The 20,925-nt window shown below is 37.9% G+C and overlaps 1 protein-coding gene across 5 annotated transcripts in view; it reads right to left on the bottom strand.

Annotated features, from left to right (window-relative positions):
- Positions 1-20,925, bottom strand: part of PAM (peptidylglycine alpha-amidating monooxygenase) — a 150,350-nt gene that overhangs the window by 49,353 nt on the left and 80,072 nt on the right. For all 5 annotated transcript variants that reach the window (XM_064439408.1, XM_064439410.1, XM_064439409.1 and 2 more), the window contains exons 4-7: positions 20,141-20,198; positions 13,610-13,697; positions 6,328-6,413; positions 4,549-4,632 (exon numbers count right to left, since the gene is read on the bottom strand). In XM_064439408.1, the coding sequence (XP_064295478.1) occupies positions 4,549-4,632; positions 6,328-6,413; positions 13,610-13,697; positions 20,141-20,198 (316 nt within the window). The remainder of the gene's footprint in view (positions 1-4,548; positions 4,633-6,327; positions 6,414-13,609; positions 13,698-20,140; positions 20,199-20,925) is intronic.

The raw sequence follows: 20,925 nt of genomic DNA, 5'->3' as shown, positions 1-20,925 counted from the left end.
TCACTAGAGTCAAGGTGCTTGTTCTTGCTCATCTGTTCACCGATCCAAAATGGATTCAGCAAAATTATTTTAAGAAGTCTAGTAACAAGTAGACAGAAACTCCACCTTTATTCAGTTTGTGGAAAACAAAATGCAAGTTCAGACTGCCCACTGCCATTTTCACAACTTACCTTCCAAACAGAAAAGAGACAAACAATTGTTGATCCTGGTTCTGTATAATTTTCTTAAAAAATAAATACCTTGTAAAGGTCATAGATGACTGATTTGCTGAAAGGATATAATAATATCATAGACACGAATACCTGGGAATATGCAAAATTAATTTCATTCAAAACACCAATGTAAAGCCTTCTAGTTATCAAATAGAAGCACACTGAATCCAGTGTTCAAATAAGACTAGAACTCAAACGACAGCTTACAATCCACATGCTCATGAACAAAACCAGTTGTTTTTTATGACATCTACCAGCTTAGTGGCAAAAATTAATTACTCTCCCTAACAAATAAAAAACCAAACCCCAAACCCAACTCTAAGAATCCCACATCCCCCTCACAAAAGCAGGTATGTCTGTGATATTGTATGTAACGTGGGTAGTGTAATTCTTGTAGGAAATGACAGCAGGAAGAAATAAATCTATTCTCAGTGAAGAAGTGGAGGTTAGGAGAAGGAGCTGAGAATGCAAATATTATGTGTGCCTTGTGCACGAAAAGAGAGGGAACAAGAATGGGCAAGAGAAAGGAGCCAAGTTGAACAAAACTTAAAGAATTCCCCAAAAGTTTGCTCCAAGCATACTGACAAAAATTAATAATTGCTTCAAACAATGCAAGTTACACACATAGAAAATGACAGAATGTGGTTACCTTTCATACAAGTTAAAAGAGATTATTAGTGAACACTTTTAATTATTTTGATACTTGGGGATCAGGTCTATATTCTCACATGTGCTGGAAAAGACTAAGTATGTTGGGTTAGAAACAACATCAGTCTTTGTTATAGGGAGGTCAGGAAAAACAAATTCTAGGGATTGGAAAAAAATGCCACGGTTTTAAAACTCAGCTCTAAAGGCACTTATATGGAAGACTAAATCAAGAACAGCGTGACAACTGCATTGTCACACTGGATGTCCCTACATCCCAAATTGAAAGTTAATTGGGTGCCTTTAGAAATCTAAGGATGGCTAGATTTACTTGTATTTGAATCTGAACTCTAAACACTTATGAATATATGAAAAAGACAGATTGCTGACTTTTTCCTTGTTACATAACTGTATCTACTACCAACCATAACTCCAAACCAAAATAATTTTTGCTGTTACAATATAAAAAGTAAAGAAGGTCAAATAGAGCAATTACTATTTTTCCAAGACGGCTCTTTGCACATTCCCCCCAGTTTTTAAATATAATTTACTTTTGGTTTTCCCTGTGTATTTTTTAATTACGTGTATTTTAGACAAGATACAATAAGCTTTATTTTGATATCTGAGCATAAAATACATATCTAAATATGAACACTTAGCTCTGGGTTATAGCTAAGGAGGGAGGAAAGCATAATTAGTTTAATAACTGGTTAAAGAAATTAAGAAATATCCTTTTTGCAAATAGTTGAGAGTTGATAAATTTTAAGTATGACCTTTTTTCCCCAGAAATTGATAGGAATTAGAATTGGACGCTAATACATAAGTAATTACTATGTCAAGCCAAATATTTTATATTTGCAATGACTTGTAAGTCAGAAAATTAAACTCTGAACAGTGCTTCTGAATCTTTGATGGGCTACTGAAAGCATAACAAGTTAACTGAGTCCATTGCATCATCCATCGCCTACTCTGAGTTGCAACAACTGTGTGCGCTTACATGCAAACTGTAATGATTATATTCTTATATTATGACAAGCCACATTTATCAACAGATAAGCTTTCATACAAAAAAGCTCCCTTTAGGTCATTCCTGGAGTTTAAAAATACCTGTAAAACTAGCCAAAGGTTATGGATTGAATATCCTTGAACACCACAATCAAGGTTTAGGACATTTCAATTATTAGGAGATTTAAATTATATTTTTCTCTACTAGAATTTTCACAGGCAGACTACATTAAAAACTTTTTTTCTTACAAAAAATGTCAGAAAATGTAAATTGTTTTTCACTTTAAAATAAGATATCAGGCTACCAAGTAAAAGGCACTGAAATAAAACAGAGGGCATTCTGTCATACTCTTTAACTGTCAAAACAGTACATGACACCAGTATCACCTCCTGGATTACAGTCCTATCAGTTCACACTTCTTAAACTTTTGAAATTTTGCAGGCTAATACCTACAATACTGATTATTCTAAGTCCTGCACAGATATTCTAGGCAAAAAATAAGAAAGCCTGCTGCACTGTGGATGTTAGTGTAAAATTAAGTTTTAATTTCAGGTGCTAAGTTATTTTACTGTTTTCTCTAAGTAGGCAAGGAGATATTTTGTGTAGAAGCTTTGACTACCAAGTTAATTTTCTAATAAAAATTTCCAAACACATCCTCAGCTAATGTGCAATGGAGGTTACTGATATCATTTGTCTCCTTTTTTTTTAATAACTGCATACACATAAATTATACTTAAGAGTGAAAATGAACAGTGAGAACTCTCACTGTCCCTGAGCAATAATGAAGAACGGGTTCTCAACTAACATGCCCTCTTTAGAGGTTTGTAATTTTAATTATTCATGATTTTAGCAGGCAAAGAATCTCATGGGCTCTATGGGTCCCTCTGAGCTGTCTCATGAAAATGAATTCTTTCAACTTCAGTTGTGCATATTTTCATATATGCTCCATTTAAACAGTGCTGGTACACACAGTTTATTGCTTCCTTCTCCTCCTCCTCCTCAGTTAGTATTATTGCCATTATGCTACATTTTATCTTTGTGTCATGGGAGAAACGATACCTTCAGCTTCAGTGCTCCTGAAAAATCTAGAGGAGCATTGCCCAAACCTTGCCAGAGGTGCAAAGAGAAGCCGAATGGGCACTGGGAAGCTACCAACTACAGGGTAACTTCTCTGTTCAAAACCAAGTACAACCTGTTGATCATTTACCACGGTACCACAGAAGGATTCAGAGGCCATGGGCACAGCTCAAACTATTGGTGTAACGCATATTCCTTATTCAATCTTTTGGTATTATTCAGCTTACTTCTTTCAAGGCCAACACTTTGATCATCACTTAGCCCATGAGGACCTTCACATTCTTGTTTAAATCCTATGCAGTAATGTATTGCAGCCAAATTCCAAGAGAATGACAATCTACAGGTTTTTTGTTCTTGAAGGCCAGAGAAGCCCTAACCCAAAAACTCCACAGAGCATGTGATTCACATATGAATTCATGTATCTCAAAGGCATCAGAACAAGGCATTTCAGGTTTAAAGAACAAAGTGCAACATGAAATATATAAAAAAGAAATTTATTCTTGTCCCCCAAAATCCCACATCACCAATACCTGAATATGCATTAATGAAATCCAAATGCCATTAATCCAACCTGATAAAGAATGAGCTGGCCTGGATGAGCAAATGGTGAGGTGGATTAATAAATTAGCTGAATGGTTGGGCCCAGAGGTCATTACTGGGTCCAGTCCTGTTCAACATCTTCATTAATGAGCTAGATGATAGAGTGCCCTCAGCAAGTTTGCTGATGACACCAAACTGGGAGGAGGGGCTGATCAGCCAGAGTCATGCTGCCATCCAGAGGCACCTTTACAAGCTGGAGAAATGGGCTGACAGCAACCTCATTAAGTTCAATGAGGGCAAGGAAGTGCAAAGTCCTGCACCTGGGGAGGAACAACCCCAGGCACCAGTACAGGCTGGGGGCTGCCCAGCTGGAAAGCAGCTTGGCAGAAAGGGACCTGGGTGCTGTCATGGACACCAGGCTGAACAGGAGCCAGCCGTGTACCCTTGCTGCAAAGGCGGCTAATGGTATCCTTGGTGCATTAGCCAAAGTATGGCCAGCAGGTCAGGGGAGGGGATCCTTCCCCTCCACTCAGCACTGATGAGGCCACACCTGGAGTACTGTGTCTAGTGCTGGGTTTCCCAGTACAAGAGAGACATGGAACCTACTGGAGAGAGTCCAAGGAAGCGCCATGTAGATGATGAAGAAACTGGAGCATCTCTCCTCTGAGGAAGGGCTGAGAGAGCTGGGACTGTTCAGCCTGGAGAAGAGAAGGTTCAGGGGGGATCTTATCTGTGTACAAAAATACCTGAAGAGAGGGTGCAAAGATGACGGAGCCAGGCTTTTTTCAGTGGTGCCCAGTGACACGGTCAAAGACAATGGGCACAAACTGAAACTGAACATTAGGAAACACTTTTTCACTGTGAATGTAATCAAGCACTGACACAGGTTGCCCAGAGAGGCTGTGGAGTCTCCATTCTTGGAGATATCCAAAGCCACTTGGACCTGGTCCTGGGTAAAGGGCTGTAGGTGGCCCTGCTTGAGCAAGGGGCTGGACCAAATATATTGATGTAAATATTTTTGATACTGTAACTGATATAACTTAGAGTACAAATTCCAAAAATACATACCTCTAAATGCGCTAATATCCCCATAGTGTACCTGGAGCACAAAAAATCTGCCACCTGTTTCTCCTCCAACTCTGAATCCAACCCCTAAGAGAAGGAAAATGTATTATTTTCAGAAACAATAAAATGTAAGATGATTCACCACTGCTGACCATATCTAAAAATACACATCACTGTAATGGCTTAGGGTGAAGGGGTAGAAAATTTCAGTGAGACACCAGTGAAGAAAACATTGTCCTGAAAACTGAGAAACCCACCGTCACAACACATGTTCCCAAACAGCCTAAGAAGCTAGGACCATAACTTAATTATTCATGAACTTAGGCAGAGACTTATCTCAATCCAAGAATATGAATACAGATTTGATATATATATATATACACAAATAAAAAAAAAAATTTCTAAAAAAATCATGTTTTGCCATCCTTGTGGGATTTGGTAGAACTTCCATTTCTCATACAACCTGTGAATGATACAAACTGATTAACACTGACTTACTAAGAACAGACTGAGAATGAAAAGATACACAGATCTGCAGTAAAATATTTTGAGATGTAAATTAATATTGCATGCAGAAAAGATCTTGTGGAAATTATGAAGCTATGTTACTTGTTGACAGAAGTAAGCACAGGCACAGAGAAAATGGAGGAATTTGAAATAATTTGAAATAATGAAATTGCAAAATATCACCATCACCAAAAGGGATTTCTCTAAACCTGTTCGACAACGAACACTCTTCAAAAGAAGCAGAGAAACCAATTTCCTCCTATTCAGCCAGTGAATCCCACTAGAATAAACAGTGACCATGGCAAAGCCTACTTATAAATGGGACTGTAGCCTCTCTTTGCACAAATGTGATATTATGAATCCCTCTCACAAACCTTGTATTTATGGAGAGCTTAGAGACAAGAAAATTATTACTGACTGAGGATTAACAGCAAAGCAAATACCAGGCTTCCATAGAATCCTCCAAGTAACATTTTTTTTAACTTGGCATTTTGATAACCCAATCAAATATCATTTGTGCCAATAAGTGTGTAAACGGATTATTAAAAATAAGCACTGGTCCCGGTTATAAAAAGAGCCAGTAAACGTTAAAAGAAAAAATTTTAGCATTCAAGGTATTTGCAGACTGAGGCTATATAAATGGTAGATATTTCTAGGACTCTTACTGGTTATAAGGAAGAACCACATCTCCCTGTGTTCCAGACATACCACTCCAAGTAGCTTAAAAAATTTTTACTAAATTCAGCAAAGTCATCTATCATAAAAAAAATGGGTATATAAACATGTTGCTCAACTGTACCAAAGCATCAAGAAACGAAAAGCACATAAAATTGTCAAGTATACTTAAGATAGAAAAAATTAAATGTTTAGACTGAACTTGTTTATGCTTTCCCAAACACACAATAATATTTTAATGCAGTTTGTGTGTTACTGAAAGATATATAAATAGTACCTTTCCAGTAACATATAGTAGTAAATGCAAGATTAATGCTGTATAAAAATAAAGCATTATATTCTGACAATTATCTCTCCCTTAGCCTTTTTTCCCCCCACTGAAACCCGTAATGTTTTAGTAAACAGGATGTCAAAAAACCTCAAGTATAATAGCTAGCATAATGCATTAATAGTTTATGAGGTTGATGTTTATACAGTTTCAATCAACTAGACATAACAAAAATATTATAGGAATTTCCCAGATATGCCAGGTGCTTAGTTCCACACCTTCCCCTCTCCCTTGCCCCTGTGCACAAGAATTTCACATTAAAGGCACAATACCTTTGGGTAGCCTGGTGGGTGGAGCATTTCTTGCCCAAGCATACAAAATGTTAGATTTGTCTTTGCATGTTCCTTCATCACAGTCCCTAAAAATATGAAGAAAGAAAACAAAAAGGAATATAATTTTTTAACTTTGAAATCAGAAAAGAGCAGGTGAATTATGTGGAAAACCACTCATTTTAATATCTATGAAGATGTTTTTGGATGTATTATTTTGATTAAACACAGCTCTTCTAGTGTAGACTGCTTTTCCTGACATCATTAGATCCTCTAGGTTCTTTTTTTTTCCCTCCCTCTGCCTTAAGATAGTGTTAGTCAAACAGGGTCAAAACCATAGACAGTTCTCATAGTCCCTGCCAGCCTATTAGCCAGTTATGAAAAAAATAAAGGAATTTTTTGTGAGAATGAACTATATGAAAATCTCTAGCTCTATTAGCTCAAGTGCCACAGAATTACAATGGCTGCCACATTTACACAGAGGGACAGGACATGCGTGCAAGCAGAAAAAAATCCTCAAGACATCAAAGCTTTAACTCAAAATTTATATTTGAAATGAATTTAAAAATCACTGACAAAAAAAAGGTGACAGGAAGCTGTATATGAACCAACAGGTAGGAGGCACTCATGCTCTTCCCTATACTTAACAGAAGCTCACTGCTTTAAGTTAATTTTTATTCCACTGCACAATTTCTTGTTTTTCATAAATAGAAAAATCACTCACAGCAAAAAAAACACAAAACCCAAAGAAAAAAAAAAGATAAAGTAGTGTTTGCCAAGTCACAGACCACAAAGAGGTCACAAAGACTTAAAATAACAGAGCTCTAGAGTTGTCCCTAGCCTCTGCTGCTAATGCCTTGTACGTGACAGTGAGGGTGGAGTGTGAAAGACTCCCAAGGATTGTTAACCTCTAGATACCTTGAATCTGCAAGAACTAATAAACTTGGGGCACACACACTATCGAATCTGTAAAAAGCCAATCAGACGCAGTTGCACGGACAGCACAATGTACCTGGACACATCCAAGAGGGTGCTGCTTGCTATATGTGGGCGTAGGCTACAGGATGATATACACAGATAAACAAATAAGGGACACTGAGGGGCTTTCCAAACACCCACCTAGAAGCCGCTTTCCCCTCTTAATCCTGTCAGGGAAAAGAGTTATTTACAGAGTGCATTGGTACCTTCTTCATTGACAAAGCATCATGGCACTGAGCACAGAGCGTAGAAGTCATTCCAAAGAAGTCATTCCTATGCAGCCTGGGTATGCATAGCCAGGCATGACTTTTGGAAAGCCTCAACCTGAAACTATTCGGACTATATCAATCGATCCAAGCCAGATGCAAGGAAGGTTGATACTTATGCTAAGGTTTCAATCCAAAACAAATTGGTACCGGCCCTTCTCCGTTTCTTACTGCTGGTAAAATGAGACATGGGAAAACGTTTGTACACATAAAGCATGGTTTTAGTCACCTTAAATACTGGGGAAAACAGAGTTGCACACGGTGTGAGGAAGAGTATAAAAGACCAGGACTGTTGGCACATGCAGGCTCAGTAATGTTTCTATTGAGGATGCCTGAGCCATTATGTGCCAGCTCTCGGAACAAATGATGATGACGCTTTCCAGGCTGCTCCCCTAAGGGATAACCAGTTCTTCCAGTGTGTAGGGAAAACCCCCTCAGAGGGACGTTATGTGTTTCTGTTACCCCAAAGAGCCTTACTGCAACCTAGCTGCATTTTCTTCTGACAGAAAGCATTGACATAATCATCAGACTACCAATAGAAAAAGGAACACGCCCCTTCTTCCTTTTCATTAATTTTGCTCATAACACATACTTCTAAACCTTCACTTTTACTAGTTTGGCCATATTCCTTCAAACATGCCCCAGTGGACAAGCAAAACTTACTTCAGGATAAGTGAAATGTTTCATGACTAACAGTTCATACAGCTGCAGGTAAAAGCTGCACAGCTTTCAACTGCTATGGCCTAAAAAACCCAAAAGACTTCAGGAATCTCACCCGGTATTGATCTGCACAGTTTGCAAAAGTGTTGAAGAGATTGGTTAGGAGGAACAGTCGCAGCTTCACCACCACACTCTGTGACAGCTAGCTTTCATTTACACCTGTCATGGTTTTAGCTGGGATAGAGTTAATTTTCTTCATGCACCTGGCACAGCACTGTGCTTTGGAGTTAGTACGAAAACAATGTTGATAACACACCAATGTTTTGGTTGTTGCTGGGTAGTGCTTGTACTAGTCAAGGGCTTTTCCAGCTTCCCAAGCTCTGCTGGGTGCGCAAGAAGCCGGGAGGGGAGGGGGCACAGCCAAGAGAGTCGATTCAAACTGATCAAAGGGATATTCCATAACATGTAACGTCATGCCCAGTAGGTTTACTGGGGGGAGCTGGCCAGGGGAGGGAGGCAGCTCGGGGACTGGCATGTCTGTCAGCAGGTGGTGAGCCAGTGTATGGAAAAAACCAAACCCAGACGAGATTACACAGAAGAGTTAAGATAACTGACAAACCTATTTAAAAGCAGAGAACTAGGTAAAAAGTATAAATTTACAAACAAATACAAATAGCTTCTTTACACAAAAAAAGAAGAGATTTTGAACAGAATGAGTAGCACAGAATGCCTTAAAAATGGACTATAACTGCATACTTCACAGCATTGTACTAAATACTAATTTTGACTGCAGTCAAAACTGGGGGGCGGGCAGGTAGGGGAGGGCATGGGAATAGAGCTTACTGACTGCTTCTCAGGTCTTTGTTTTTTGAAAACTCTCCTGGACTTTCCAAATGCATTATCCTCAATCTTGGGTGAGCTCAGGAGCTGTTTTTTTTTAATGGCACTGGGTTTTTGACTGATTACCTAGACTGAAAGCAAAATATTTCACTTTGTCAGCAAGACCCGTATTTGGCTATCCTTTTAGAATATTTGCATTGTTTAGGAAAAGAAAGAACTTTTTTTCATTTCTTTCTCTATTATACTCTACTTCTTGATTCTAACCAAGACTTGTAAAAAAAGATAATTGATGTGACTAAGTAAGAAAAATGATCATTTATTAGTTCTTGAGCTGAATGGTGCAGAACATTCTGGGGCAGTGACAACTGTAAAAAACTACACTCAGAAATAGAAATCTTTATTCTTTCCCCACTCTCCCCCAAACAGTGAAATACAATTATTTCACTGAAGCAGTCTTGACATCTTTTGCAACCTTTACTGAACTATTCATGTCAAAATCTTCCAAAACCATGCTCTCCTGACAACAGAAGCAGCTGCTCTGATGGAGGAATTACTGGGTGGTGATCTATGACCTGTACTTACACATTTGTTTAGATTAGATAACTGTTTAAAGTTGTCCCACCTGATCCCTAAATAAAGGCTATGTCTATGAATCACCTTATTCATGGGAGCTCATTTCAGTGTTAGGTTTGACACAGCGCAAGTCCTGTCTTGCAAGGAGACTCAGAAGTTCTGAATAATTCAACATTTTCTTTTAAATCATTCAAGCGTATTCTTGATTATCTATGCAGAATCTGAACTTTTGATGAGTCAGCTCAGGCAGGCTGCTTCAATTTCAGCACAGTTTATCAGCTCAGGCAAAACTTCTTGTCATAGTGGCTGAACTGTTTTTAGGGCCAATTATGATCAACAAATAGAAGTAGCTACACCTTCTTTGGTGCACTGAGCAACACCTGAACAAATGAGCCCTGGGAGCCTACTTTATTTCTGTGGAAAGGCCTGGTTATTTCATGAAGGAAGAAACATCTGTGCACCTCTTTAGGATTTGTTCAGATCAAGATTCTACCATGTTGCAGTGCACATGTCTCTCTGCAGAGCCAGCGCAGGTCCCACACTGTTAGAGAGCCTTTCAGAAGGCCAGGGCATTTGCATGAATAGCATCTAGTCACCAGAAAAGCCAGCGGGCCAGAGCGGCATCACAGATTTTGGCGCTGTGCTACTATGGTCACAGTGCAGCTAATCTCAATAGGTTTGATATCTAATAAATTTGGATGCTGTGTCTTCCCCTTTCCCATTTGTCTACACTCAAAACTGGCCTGAATAAAACTTCATGCCTCAGGGAAATGAATTTTGTCCTTGTATTCTGAATGCTCCTAACGGACTATTTTTCCATAATACACTTAGTCCACCTCATGATGGTATGAAAAACAGCTCTTAACTCGGTAAGTTTCAATGTTCTTACAACTGATTACAACCTATTTGACTAATGTTGCCAAGAATTTTGATGAAGAAACTAGAGCAAAACATCAATGTGCTATGGCTAAATTAAATAAACACTGGCTATGTAAAAATGTTGAACATGTAAACAGTAACGGAGGGTTCCTTGGTAAACAAGTATTACAGTGGTATCATCAAAGGTCCGTTCTCAAACAACCATTCCTTCCCCTAATAGATGGAAGAGCAAGTGAAGTAATCACTTACTAGTGTGCAAGTAACAAAAAGAATAACAAATAACAAAACAAAATTAAAAAAAAAAACCAAAGAGGTCTCATCATTAATACGTAGTCATTAGAATTACTTTAACAAAATTGGTTCCAGTGTTTGGAAGCCTCTAGAATATTTAAACTAGTAGGAAAACACTAGCTTTTAAGTTATACACACTCTCTGCAATGACTTACAAAAATGTGCTACAGTTTCTACACATCTTAACATTTAAATGAACATATTTACAACACACATTTGTAGACATACACGTATATCTACAGCGTATATAGACTATATGCATGCACACACGTTATGTCTATACATATACATACTACGTTATACACATATGGTTACATAGTGAACAGGCATTTATACAAGCTTCTGTAAGTGTGTCTAACAGGTGTAAATGCAGATGTCTAAAGCCTGTTTTACGCAGAACAGACATGATTGTCTTTCTAGCCTTGCAGATAGCCACGAGCAGAGCAAGATGAAATGATGCAAACTGTTGCAACAAGGATGTGAAATGATGAGACACCAAATGAAGACTCTTTATTTTGAGAATGTAAAGCAAATACTAGACCTCAGAAACTGCACACAAAAAATTAGTAAGAATTCAGCAAGACCTGCGCATGATAAATTGGAAATATCAGATTTAAATACAACACTAATTACGCGTTTCATCATTTGACAGGTAGCTGTTAAATACAGCAATCGAGAACAAAAGCAACATTAGCTGGCACACTGCACAGACTACCACTGGTGAGTTTTGTGCTGGGCAATCATTCTTCCTCAGGAAGAGCGATGATAGAGCCAGGGAGCTGAAACTTCCTGAAGCCTAGTCTGAAGCATAGGATTTGGGTCTGATTGAGCTTTGAAGAACTTTACGACTCTCCAGCTTTTGGTCCATCTCTTCATACCTTAAAGCTCAGGACCTGGGCTGCATTGAAAGGAGTGTGGCCAGCAGGTCAAGGGAGGTTATCCTTCCCCTCTACTCTGCCCTGGTGGGACTACATTTGGAGTACTGTGCCCAGTTTTGGGCCCCTCAGTTTAAGAAGGACAGGGAACTGCTCGAGCAAGTCCAGTGGAGAACTACGAAGATGATCAGGGGACCATCTCCCTTGTGAGGAAAGGCTGAGACACCTGGGTTTGTTCAGACTGGTGAAGAGAAGACTGAGGAGGATTTTATCAATACTCATAAATGTCTAAAGGGTGGGTGTCAGGACAATGGGACTGGACTCTTTTCAGTGGTGCCCAATGACAGGACAAGGGGCAATGGACACAGGTTGGAACACAGGGAGTTCCACCTCAACATGAGAAGAAAGTTCTTTCCTGTGAGGGTGCCAGAGCAGTGGAAAAGGCTGCTGAAGGCTGCTGAAAAGGAAGAGTCTCCTTCCCTGGAGACATTCAAAACCCACCTGGATGTGGTCCTGTGCCCCCTGCTCTGGGTGTCCCTGCTCAAGCAAGGGTGTTGAACAGGATGATCTCCAGAGGTCCCTTCCAACCTCTACCATTCTGTGATTCTGTGACCTAAACATTTCACCTACATCACCTAGATGTGATTTCAGCATCACCTTTTGACTTCATTTCAATGCAACCACCTGATCCATCTATAACTATAATTCTATCATGTACAGAGTATTTCAAGGCTCTGATACATTACTTCCAGACATATGAAAACAAAACAAACTACAAGTACAATCTACTAAGTTTTAAATAGGACACTCAAGATGTAACCTGGTTTTAAAAGGCCACAACGGGAACAGTTTTATGTTGGTATATTTTTCACATCAAACTGTTAAAAAAGTATATTCTAACATGTAATATACAATAAAAAGAACACATAAAAGCTGTCTGCTGGGAAAAGAAATCAATAAAAATTTGTGTTTTCATAGTTTTACTTTCATCTGAACTTAAGCATCTGCTATTCTTGCAAGACATGATTACAACATGTTCAATATTAGAACTGTTGGTTGACAGGTAGAAGGGAGTCAAGACTTTCAATGAAAGTTTGTTGTGTGTTCAAAAAGTTAATCAAATCATCTCCCCAAAACATGCAGGGATTGTTCAAAATGCCAAATTCATATTTTTTGTGGAATATATATTCTACTATACTATTAGCTCTAAATTCCAGCTCTAGTTACCTTTTTGGTAAATACTTCAAAATAAATTGTGGTTATACAACACTATCAGAAAATCTATTTTAAAATTTTCCATAGATCAGAATAAGTCGTATAAACTTTGCAGTGTTAGCAAAACTACCTTACCTGATCCCTCTTGAAAACCTGGAAAAAACCTGCAAAGTCACTGGATAGACCATTAATCTCCACTCACCTCCACATTCTCTTCACTTTGGGTCCCCACACCTGTTCTAGCGGCATTGAGAGCTTCCCTCTGCCCTCATTGCCTAGGCATTCTGAAGGGCAAGTCAGCTACCACACCACTTGACAGAGAGGATCTTCTTCAGCTTATGCTTCACTCAGTTTCCTTCTGGACACCTGATACAATACTTCTTCACATGCAGAAGAGCGGCCAGCTACAGATGAAGCCTAGATTTCTTGGTATCCAGTGGCACCCTGCCCACTATAGCTCCTGTCTCCTCTGAGATAGTTAATTAGTCATGAAGACTCAGAAAACAGATCTTTTTTCTCCATCTTACAGAGGAGTTAGTTAAAAAAATAAACACTTTAAGTGTGGGAAGACTGGAATGTTATGCATTTCTTCTTCCTTCCAAATTTTTCTACTTTTCCAAGAAATTGCAACACTGGAAAAGTTTCATGTGGAAGCAATTAACACAAGAAAAGTTAGGTACAATAACAAAAGCAAGTTGCAACTCTTACCAGTAATTTTCAGTAGAAGACGGTTCATTACATCCAAAGAGTAACATGTGATGGACAGTGTCCATGCTGGCATGAGGCTTAAAGTCAACTGGAAAACAAGATGACAAAACAAATAAGCTATCCTTACTGTCACCATAAGTTACATAAGGAAGTGCATTTTGTGCCATTTTTTTCTCTGTAATACTAGAAACAAGGCATGTATGTCCCCACTCATTTATTTACCTTCTGCATTACACTTCCACTTACAAGCTTTCCATAACTTCCCATTCAACAGCCTGTCTCCAATGCTAAAACACTGTACCTCACTTAGTCATTAATGAAAAGAAATTCCAAGTTTCCACCCAAAACTGCTGTATTTTTCCCAAGAAGTTAGATATGGCACATAGTAATCACATTAATGTATCACAAGACACAAAATTTTACTGTAACCAGACTAACTTCAATGTAGTTTCAAAATTTGCAGTTTTGATTTAATTACACTTTTCTACTTCTTTTGTACTTCTTTATCAAAAATACAAACAGCAAGTTGCAGTTAAAAGCAACTAACACCTTATGCATTAGTTGAAGTGATATCTTCTTCCAGTATTCTAACTAGTTTACGTTTTTGCTGCATCTTTCTTGGGACAACAGTTCCAAGAAAGGATTATGATTTATTCTAATATATCAAAGCCTTTGTATCGGAAAACAAGATTTGTTTAAAGTCAACACAATCTCATTGCCCAAATATTTCTCATTATGTGAAACTTAGAAGAAGGTGAATGTTCAGCACTGAGATGTCTGTTCTATATCTCATGTCACAAACGAAACACTTTTTTTTCTTAAATGTTCGTGATCCTGTTCATTGTAAGAAAAAAAACCTATCAACATCACACTGTAGTAATATTGACCATGAATGTATAATGATGGCATTTGTAGAAATAAAGCAAGCTACATTGTGTAACTTCCTTCATCACCATGGAAATCAGGTGTCAGATGCAGGGAATGGAATGGAATTTTTCTTCACATAAGACAGAGAAGGACTTTGAAGAGTTTTTAACCATATTCTACAGCAGAAATTCCAAAACCAAGTCACTCTTCCCTTTACTTATCCATAGACACTAAGGAGCCTTCAGTAGTCTTTTAGCTTTTGTAAGAGTCTTAGCATGGGCAGACAGTGAAGCTGCAAACCACTGCCAGCTCCGGAAGTTTGCGGATTTATTTGCACCCTGAACTCAGTATTTCAACATGTGGCTGAGGCAGGGTTCCTGAAGTGAATGATGTTGTAGATTATTGTCCCAGTTTCATGATAGAAAAAAATATTAATCAAATAAAGGGCTCGAGAGAGGATCCGGGTAACTATAGGCCCATCAGCCTTACCTCAATCCCTGGGAAAGATATGGAACAAATCCTCGTGGGGGCCACCACAAGTCAAATGAAACACGTAATTGGGAAAAGCCAACATGGCTTCACTAAGATCAGATCGTGCTTGACAAACCTGGTGACCTCCTATGACAAAGTGACTTGCCTGGTTGACAATGTGTCATCTTACGTGGACTTCCTACCTTAGTTTTCAGGTGTTTCAGTGTTTTAAGGTGCTGTTACCAATTTAGGTGAGAGATTAAATTTCTGAAGGAGTATACAATACTCAGTAATACTACACAGTTCACAGATGTAAAATTTAATGAACTTTATTGCTGAACTTTATATCTGTACAAAACATACTGTAAGTAACATCTAGAAGGACAGCCTTCAATAAAGGTAAAATTAAAGGTTATGCCTCTTGTCTGCTAAAGCTACCACCTGTCCTGCTGGTTAATACTGTCTCACTGTTACTTTTTACTCCTCCACCACTCTCACATCTTGTGAATTTACTCTAATGAGTGCATTAGGAAGTGTCTTATTCCCTCCACACAGTATCTATTACTATGACATTCTAGTGCATGGATGGGACCTTTAAGCTTTATCATAAAATTTATTACAAATAGCTTATTAAATACTACTCTTACCAATAGAAAATAATTCATCACAGTTAAAAAACAGATTTCTGTGTAAACCACTTGCATACACTATTTTAGCTCATGTATCTCATCATTGCTTCTGAAGGAAGAGCTGAAAAACCTCTCAGTCTGTGAGCTTAAGAGAGCTTTGTACTGTTGGATACTCTGTTTCTGTAGAGTTATTTTATTAGCAGCACACCCAGGCTTATACCAGTCTTCCAAACAGAGGGTCAAAAAAAAAAAAGCCATTGAAAAAACCCTATGTTGTAAAAGCCATACAAATTAGCATGACATTCAAACCAAATGCAGTACCTGTCACTACCAAAGGCTTACGAAATATCAAACAGAAGTCTTACATTCCTAGTTCACAGCCTCCACATTTTACAATAATGAACAGAAGATTACTCAACAGTTAAATATTTTTAATGCATGGAAAAGTGCTACAAAATTACTACTAAAACAACAGTATCAGTTTTGGTACATATACTACATCTGAATAAAGTCTGACTTACTTCCCTGAACAAGTACTGCTTTGAATTATGAACTCTAGGAGAAACAGGAATGAAGAAAACATGACATCAATTTAATCTTAACAGTGTATAGTTAAGCTATGTATTAAAAAAATTAATTTTTAGAAGTTCGTCTTTACCAATAACAACTCAATGATATAAAGTTGGTATCCCTTTTTTTAAGAAAAATTCTGTCTTCTCTAAAGGGATTAACTTTAAAGAAATTTATCAACTTACCAGTGTCCACAGTTTGGCAGATTAGGGAGACATCAGAGGCCTTCAATAAAGTCATCATTACTTGGCAATAGAGAAGTTTATCTATGCCATACTAGAGTAACAAACCCACAGCATCTCAGTCATGTATGGATGAAAAATAATAAATCATCTAATTATTTCAATTTTTTGTTGCTGAATGTAAGAGTCTCCATCTCATTTCTGCAGCACAATCTGACAGATAGGGACTTACCATGAGTCAGTAAGAGAAAGACACATTTATTTACTGGTCACCCATGTGAATGAATGTAAGAGGTGAAGATGACAGTTAAATTTCTTGGCTGAGTGGCCTGCTGTCAGACTCAATTCTTACAAGTGTCTGCACTGTAGAGCACCCTTTAGCTATCACTACAGCTCAGTAGTCAAAACCTGATTTTTATCAAGGCCGGTGCCATTAAAGACTCAATCTAGTTTCTGGCTTGGCTACTTATTCCTAAACATTAATCAAACATGAGGCCAAAGAAGAAAACTGCATTATGTTTCTAAAATGTAACTGGAACGATACTTTCTTGAAAAATTACATATTAATGTCTCTTGTTAATATTTTTACGTATTAATTTCACAGGAGCAAAAGGTATGTTCCTAATGTTAACCTGAATGTAAACCAACCGACCCCACAAACAAACAAACGTTCCTGGTACCCCTGCTTGTCAGCATTTACAGCCCTTTGGAACAGAAGAACAACTGGTTCAAACAGAAATCTCAGCCTTGACAGCTTGACCCTCCACTGAAGAATATCATACAGGAAACTAACAGCATCTGCAAAAATACACAGATGCATCCCTGAAAAAGACCTCTAAGGCAAAACTTGCTCTCTCCTACTTTTAGCTGGTAACACTTCATAAGTAAGTTAGACCACCTCCTTCTTTTCATAATGCCTGAGAACTGACTCTGAACAAGTTGGCAAATCCTGGTATAGTACCCTTCCAGCTTTGCAGTATGAAGTTATACCCTTTTTCCCTGTGCAAGCATGACTGTCTACTGGTTTTAAATCTTTAGGGGAATAGCAAAGGTGAAGTACGAATTCAAAGTCCTCGAATGCAAATTTAATTAAAAAAATTTGAAAAAAGTTACAGAAAATATTTTCTACTTACTAACACACACAGTACTGCCCACACACAATGCTAAAGGCCCTTGTATTTCACCAATATGCAACAAAACTATCCTACTGCAGGTTCATAAACAGAAACTCCTCTTTCACACTGCCTTGGAGGAGGGAGGAAAAGGGGGTAAAAATAGGAAAACAAAGTGAAAAAGGAATAGATAAGTGATTAAGAGTAAGGACTCTTGGCCATAGAAGTGTCCTTTTGAAAGTGCAAAAGGGGAAAAAAAACCACCCAAAACACAGAAAAGAGAAGGTGTTTACTTGGCAGCATTATGTGCAAATAAATTGAACATGGAGGTTACGGTCTCAGCTTTACCAGTGCACTGTCTCAGAAACCCAGGTTATTGTTTTAATTCTGGGTATTCACACCTTCTCATGTTGAAGCTCTTCAGAACACACACAGTCTTCTCGATACATCACTGAACAGCAACTCAAAGTGACAGTTCATGTGTTAGTTTTTAGATGCTTCTATCACAAAGTAAAACAGTAATTAATGGAAGTTAATTACACCATTTATTGGCAATGCAATGAAGGCAGATTCTGCTTAAACCATAAAATGTAGACTCTAACCTATTAAAAAAGTATTTAATTCTCTGTGTGTCAATCTTCTATGCTTATTTAAGCAACACAGAATACATGCATGCAAGTAAATGAATAATTAGCGTCACAACACTTAATGGTATTAAGAAATATTTAAGGAAAAACTCCACTAAGCATCTCTTTTCTGAGATTATTATGCCTATTTTAAAAATCTCTTTCCAGACATGATTTAATTTGCTATTCAGGATTTTATAAGATAGATCAGTTTGCATTCTTTCTATTCTCTGCAACTGGATATGTTTGGGTCTAGTCTTTCCAATGATTAGGTAACTTCTGTTGATTGTCAACACTCCAATCTGACAATTCTTTTCCACTGAAAATACTTTCCAGTGACTTTACTGAAGCAAGATCACATGGTTAAGATTGAACACATGCCTATCCATTTTTGTGGAAGGGACTGAAGAGGAAAAAAAACCAAAGCAATTTTGCTTTATTTTCAATATCAGTAATCATCCAAATATAAAAGGTTGTAAGTAATGCCATCATGGGAAATCTTTATATTCATAGACCAAGTTGTGTTTTTTTTTTTTAATTTCTTATCAAGTTGCTCTTGCTTTTCAAAACTACACCTGACAACTAGAACGGTTTCTTTGCCCAGGCCTTATACTGCTTTGTAATGACACGTACTTAAGCACAGTGATCATTGGAAAAGTGACCAAATCCTGCAAAAATCTGGTGAGTAACATGTAAAGACGTAAATCCTAAAAGTTTCTCAGAGAAAAACAGGGTTGCATTGCATAATTCACATTAAGACTCTGCATATACACCACTTCTAAGCAAATTCTTTTAGTAGGTCCTTTTAAACATATACACCACTGAAAGAGGATTATGTGGCTTTAACACATGCAAACACCAAATGACAGAACTAAATGTGCAGCAATCTAATAAAGAAATGAACTACGCAATTTTGCAACTCAGTGAAACACTAAATAAAAATTGCTTAAGCAGCAAGTTAGTAGTATGCCTTTCTATGAATCATCTGAAAACTGAAGAGTCTATTGCAACACACTGTACAGCAAGTATAGCTTATCAGAGAATGAACACTCACTACCTTTTATGCTCCTTTTTCTTTCTGGGGTCAAGCTGACAGCCAAAATGTGAAGTCAGGTTCTGACTTCTTTACAAAACAGATCTACAGAGAAAGCACTGAGGAAAATTTACTCCATTTTTCTTAGTTACTGAATAGAGCATGAAAATCTAAACACAATATTCTATTTCTGAGGGAATTCCACAAGGAAATGCACACGGAACAAGAGTCTCATAATACACTACAACAAAATCTACATAGAATTCCCACAATATTTATTGTGCAGATATCCTAAAATGCAACTAAATGCAGGAGTAAAGGAAAAAAAATAGACATTTTACCTTCTCATTGTTTTCTTTTATTTCAGTTTATAGCATGTTCTGATAAGTGAAACTTACTTCAGCCAAACCAACAAGCCTTCTCTGTACATGAACAACTGTATCTTCACAAGCAAGGCAAAATGAAATTAAAAGTTCCTCAAAGACCTTCTGAACAGATGTTGCTTTGCTGACATATATGATCTCAGTATTTGTACACTATCACAGCATTTCCTCCTATTTGTCTGCCATCTTATTCATGCCATGCCATTAAAAACAAAAAATAGAAGGGATAGGGTTTGGTTGGTTTTGGTTTTTTCCCCCAGATAAGTAAAATCTTACTGCAGCCAACACTGACTGTAAGTGCAAAGGATTTACAGCCCGTACCAGCAGGTAAATAAACAGTCTGCTCAGTGGAGCAGAATTAAGTATCCGTCCAGAGACAGAAAGCCAATACTTTACAAATGGGGCTGTTTGGTACTGACTGCCAGAGGCATCTGCATGCAGCTCCTTAACTACTATTACTCATGTATCTCTCCAGATACAGTTTGTTATCTTGACTCTAAGTAGCTCTCTCTAGTTTGTTTCTGCAATAGCCATGACGAATGCATTTTGGCAACTCTGACAGCCAAAGATTAAGTCAATATGAGTCAAAGGAAAAAAAGAAAATGCTGAGGTTCTTCGAAATGGCTTGCTTAGGTTCTTCCGGTTAACCAATACTCACCCACGTAGGCTTCATCATCCACCGGCAAGGGTACTGACATGCAGAGGTAGGTATCGGACTATTAAAAGACAAAAGAAGATAAATTAACTTTAAATTTGGAATATTCAGAATGAAAATAATAGAAACAAAGCATCAGAATTCTCTACACTTTATGAAGATGAATACCGAACAAGCTAATAAATAAAAACTATATACTTATAAGTCCTAGCACTGAATTTATTTGCAGTGGTTAACAAACACTGGCCCCTCCCTGCCTGCTAGAAGTTTGAAGGGGTAACAGTACCCTCTCAATGTCCAAATAAACAGCATGAATCAATGAGTGTGCTACGTAAAGTGAAAAGAGTTATCGAGCTTCTGATTCATTGTGTTCTTGGTATGCACTACTTTCTCAGTATTTCTAAACTTACTATAATCTAAGAATCAATGGCAGTTGACTGGACAGGGTAGATGCCGATCTCCTCTCTCTGGTGACCAGCAATAGGACATGAAGGAAAAAGTTCTTCACTGAGAGGGTGATCAGTCACTGGAACAGACTCCCCAGAGAAGTGGTCATGGCACCAGGCCTGTCAGAGTTCAAAGACCATCTGCACAATGCTTTTAGTCATGTGTCTTAGTTTTAGGTAGTCCTGTGAGGAGCAGGGAGTCTGACTTGATGATCCTTATGGGTCCCCCTCCCAACTTGAGATATTCTACGATTCTATGACTTCACAGCTAAATAGATTTCTGCCTACAGTGGTTTTTCACTCTATTCCAAGATTTATATAACTGTACCACAAAGTGTAAGA

Source organism: Phalacrocorax carbo, chromosome Z (genome assembly GCF_963921805.1).
Source record: "Phalacrocorax carbo chromosome Z, bPhaCar2.1, whole genome shotgun sequence".
Lineage (NCBI taxonomy): Eukaryota > Metazoa > Chordata > Aves > Suliformes > Phalacrocoracidae > Phalacrocorax > Phalacrocorax carbo.
The sequence above is the reverse complement of the archived record's forward strand: the minus strand, read 5'-3'. Positions and strand labels throughout refer to the sequence as shown.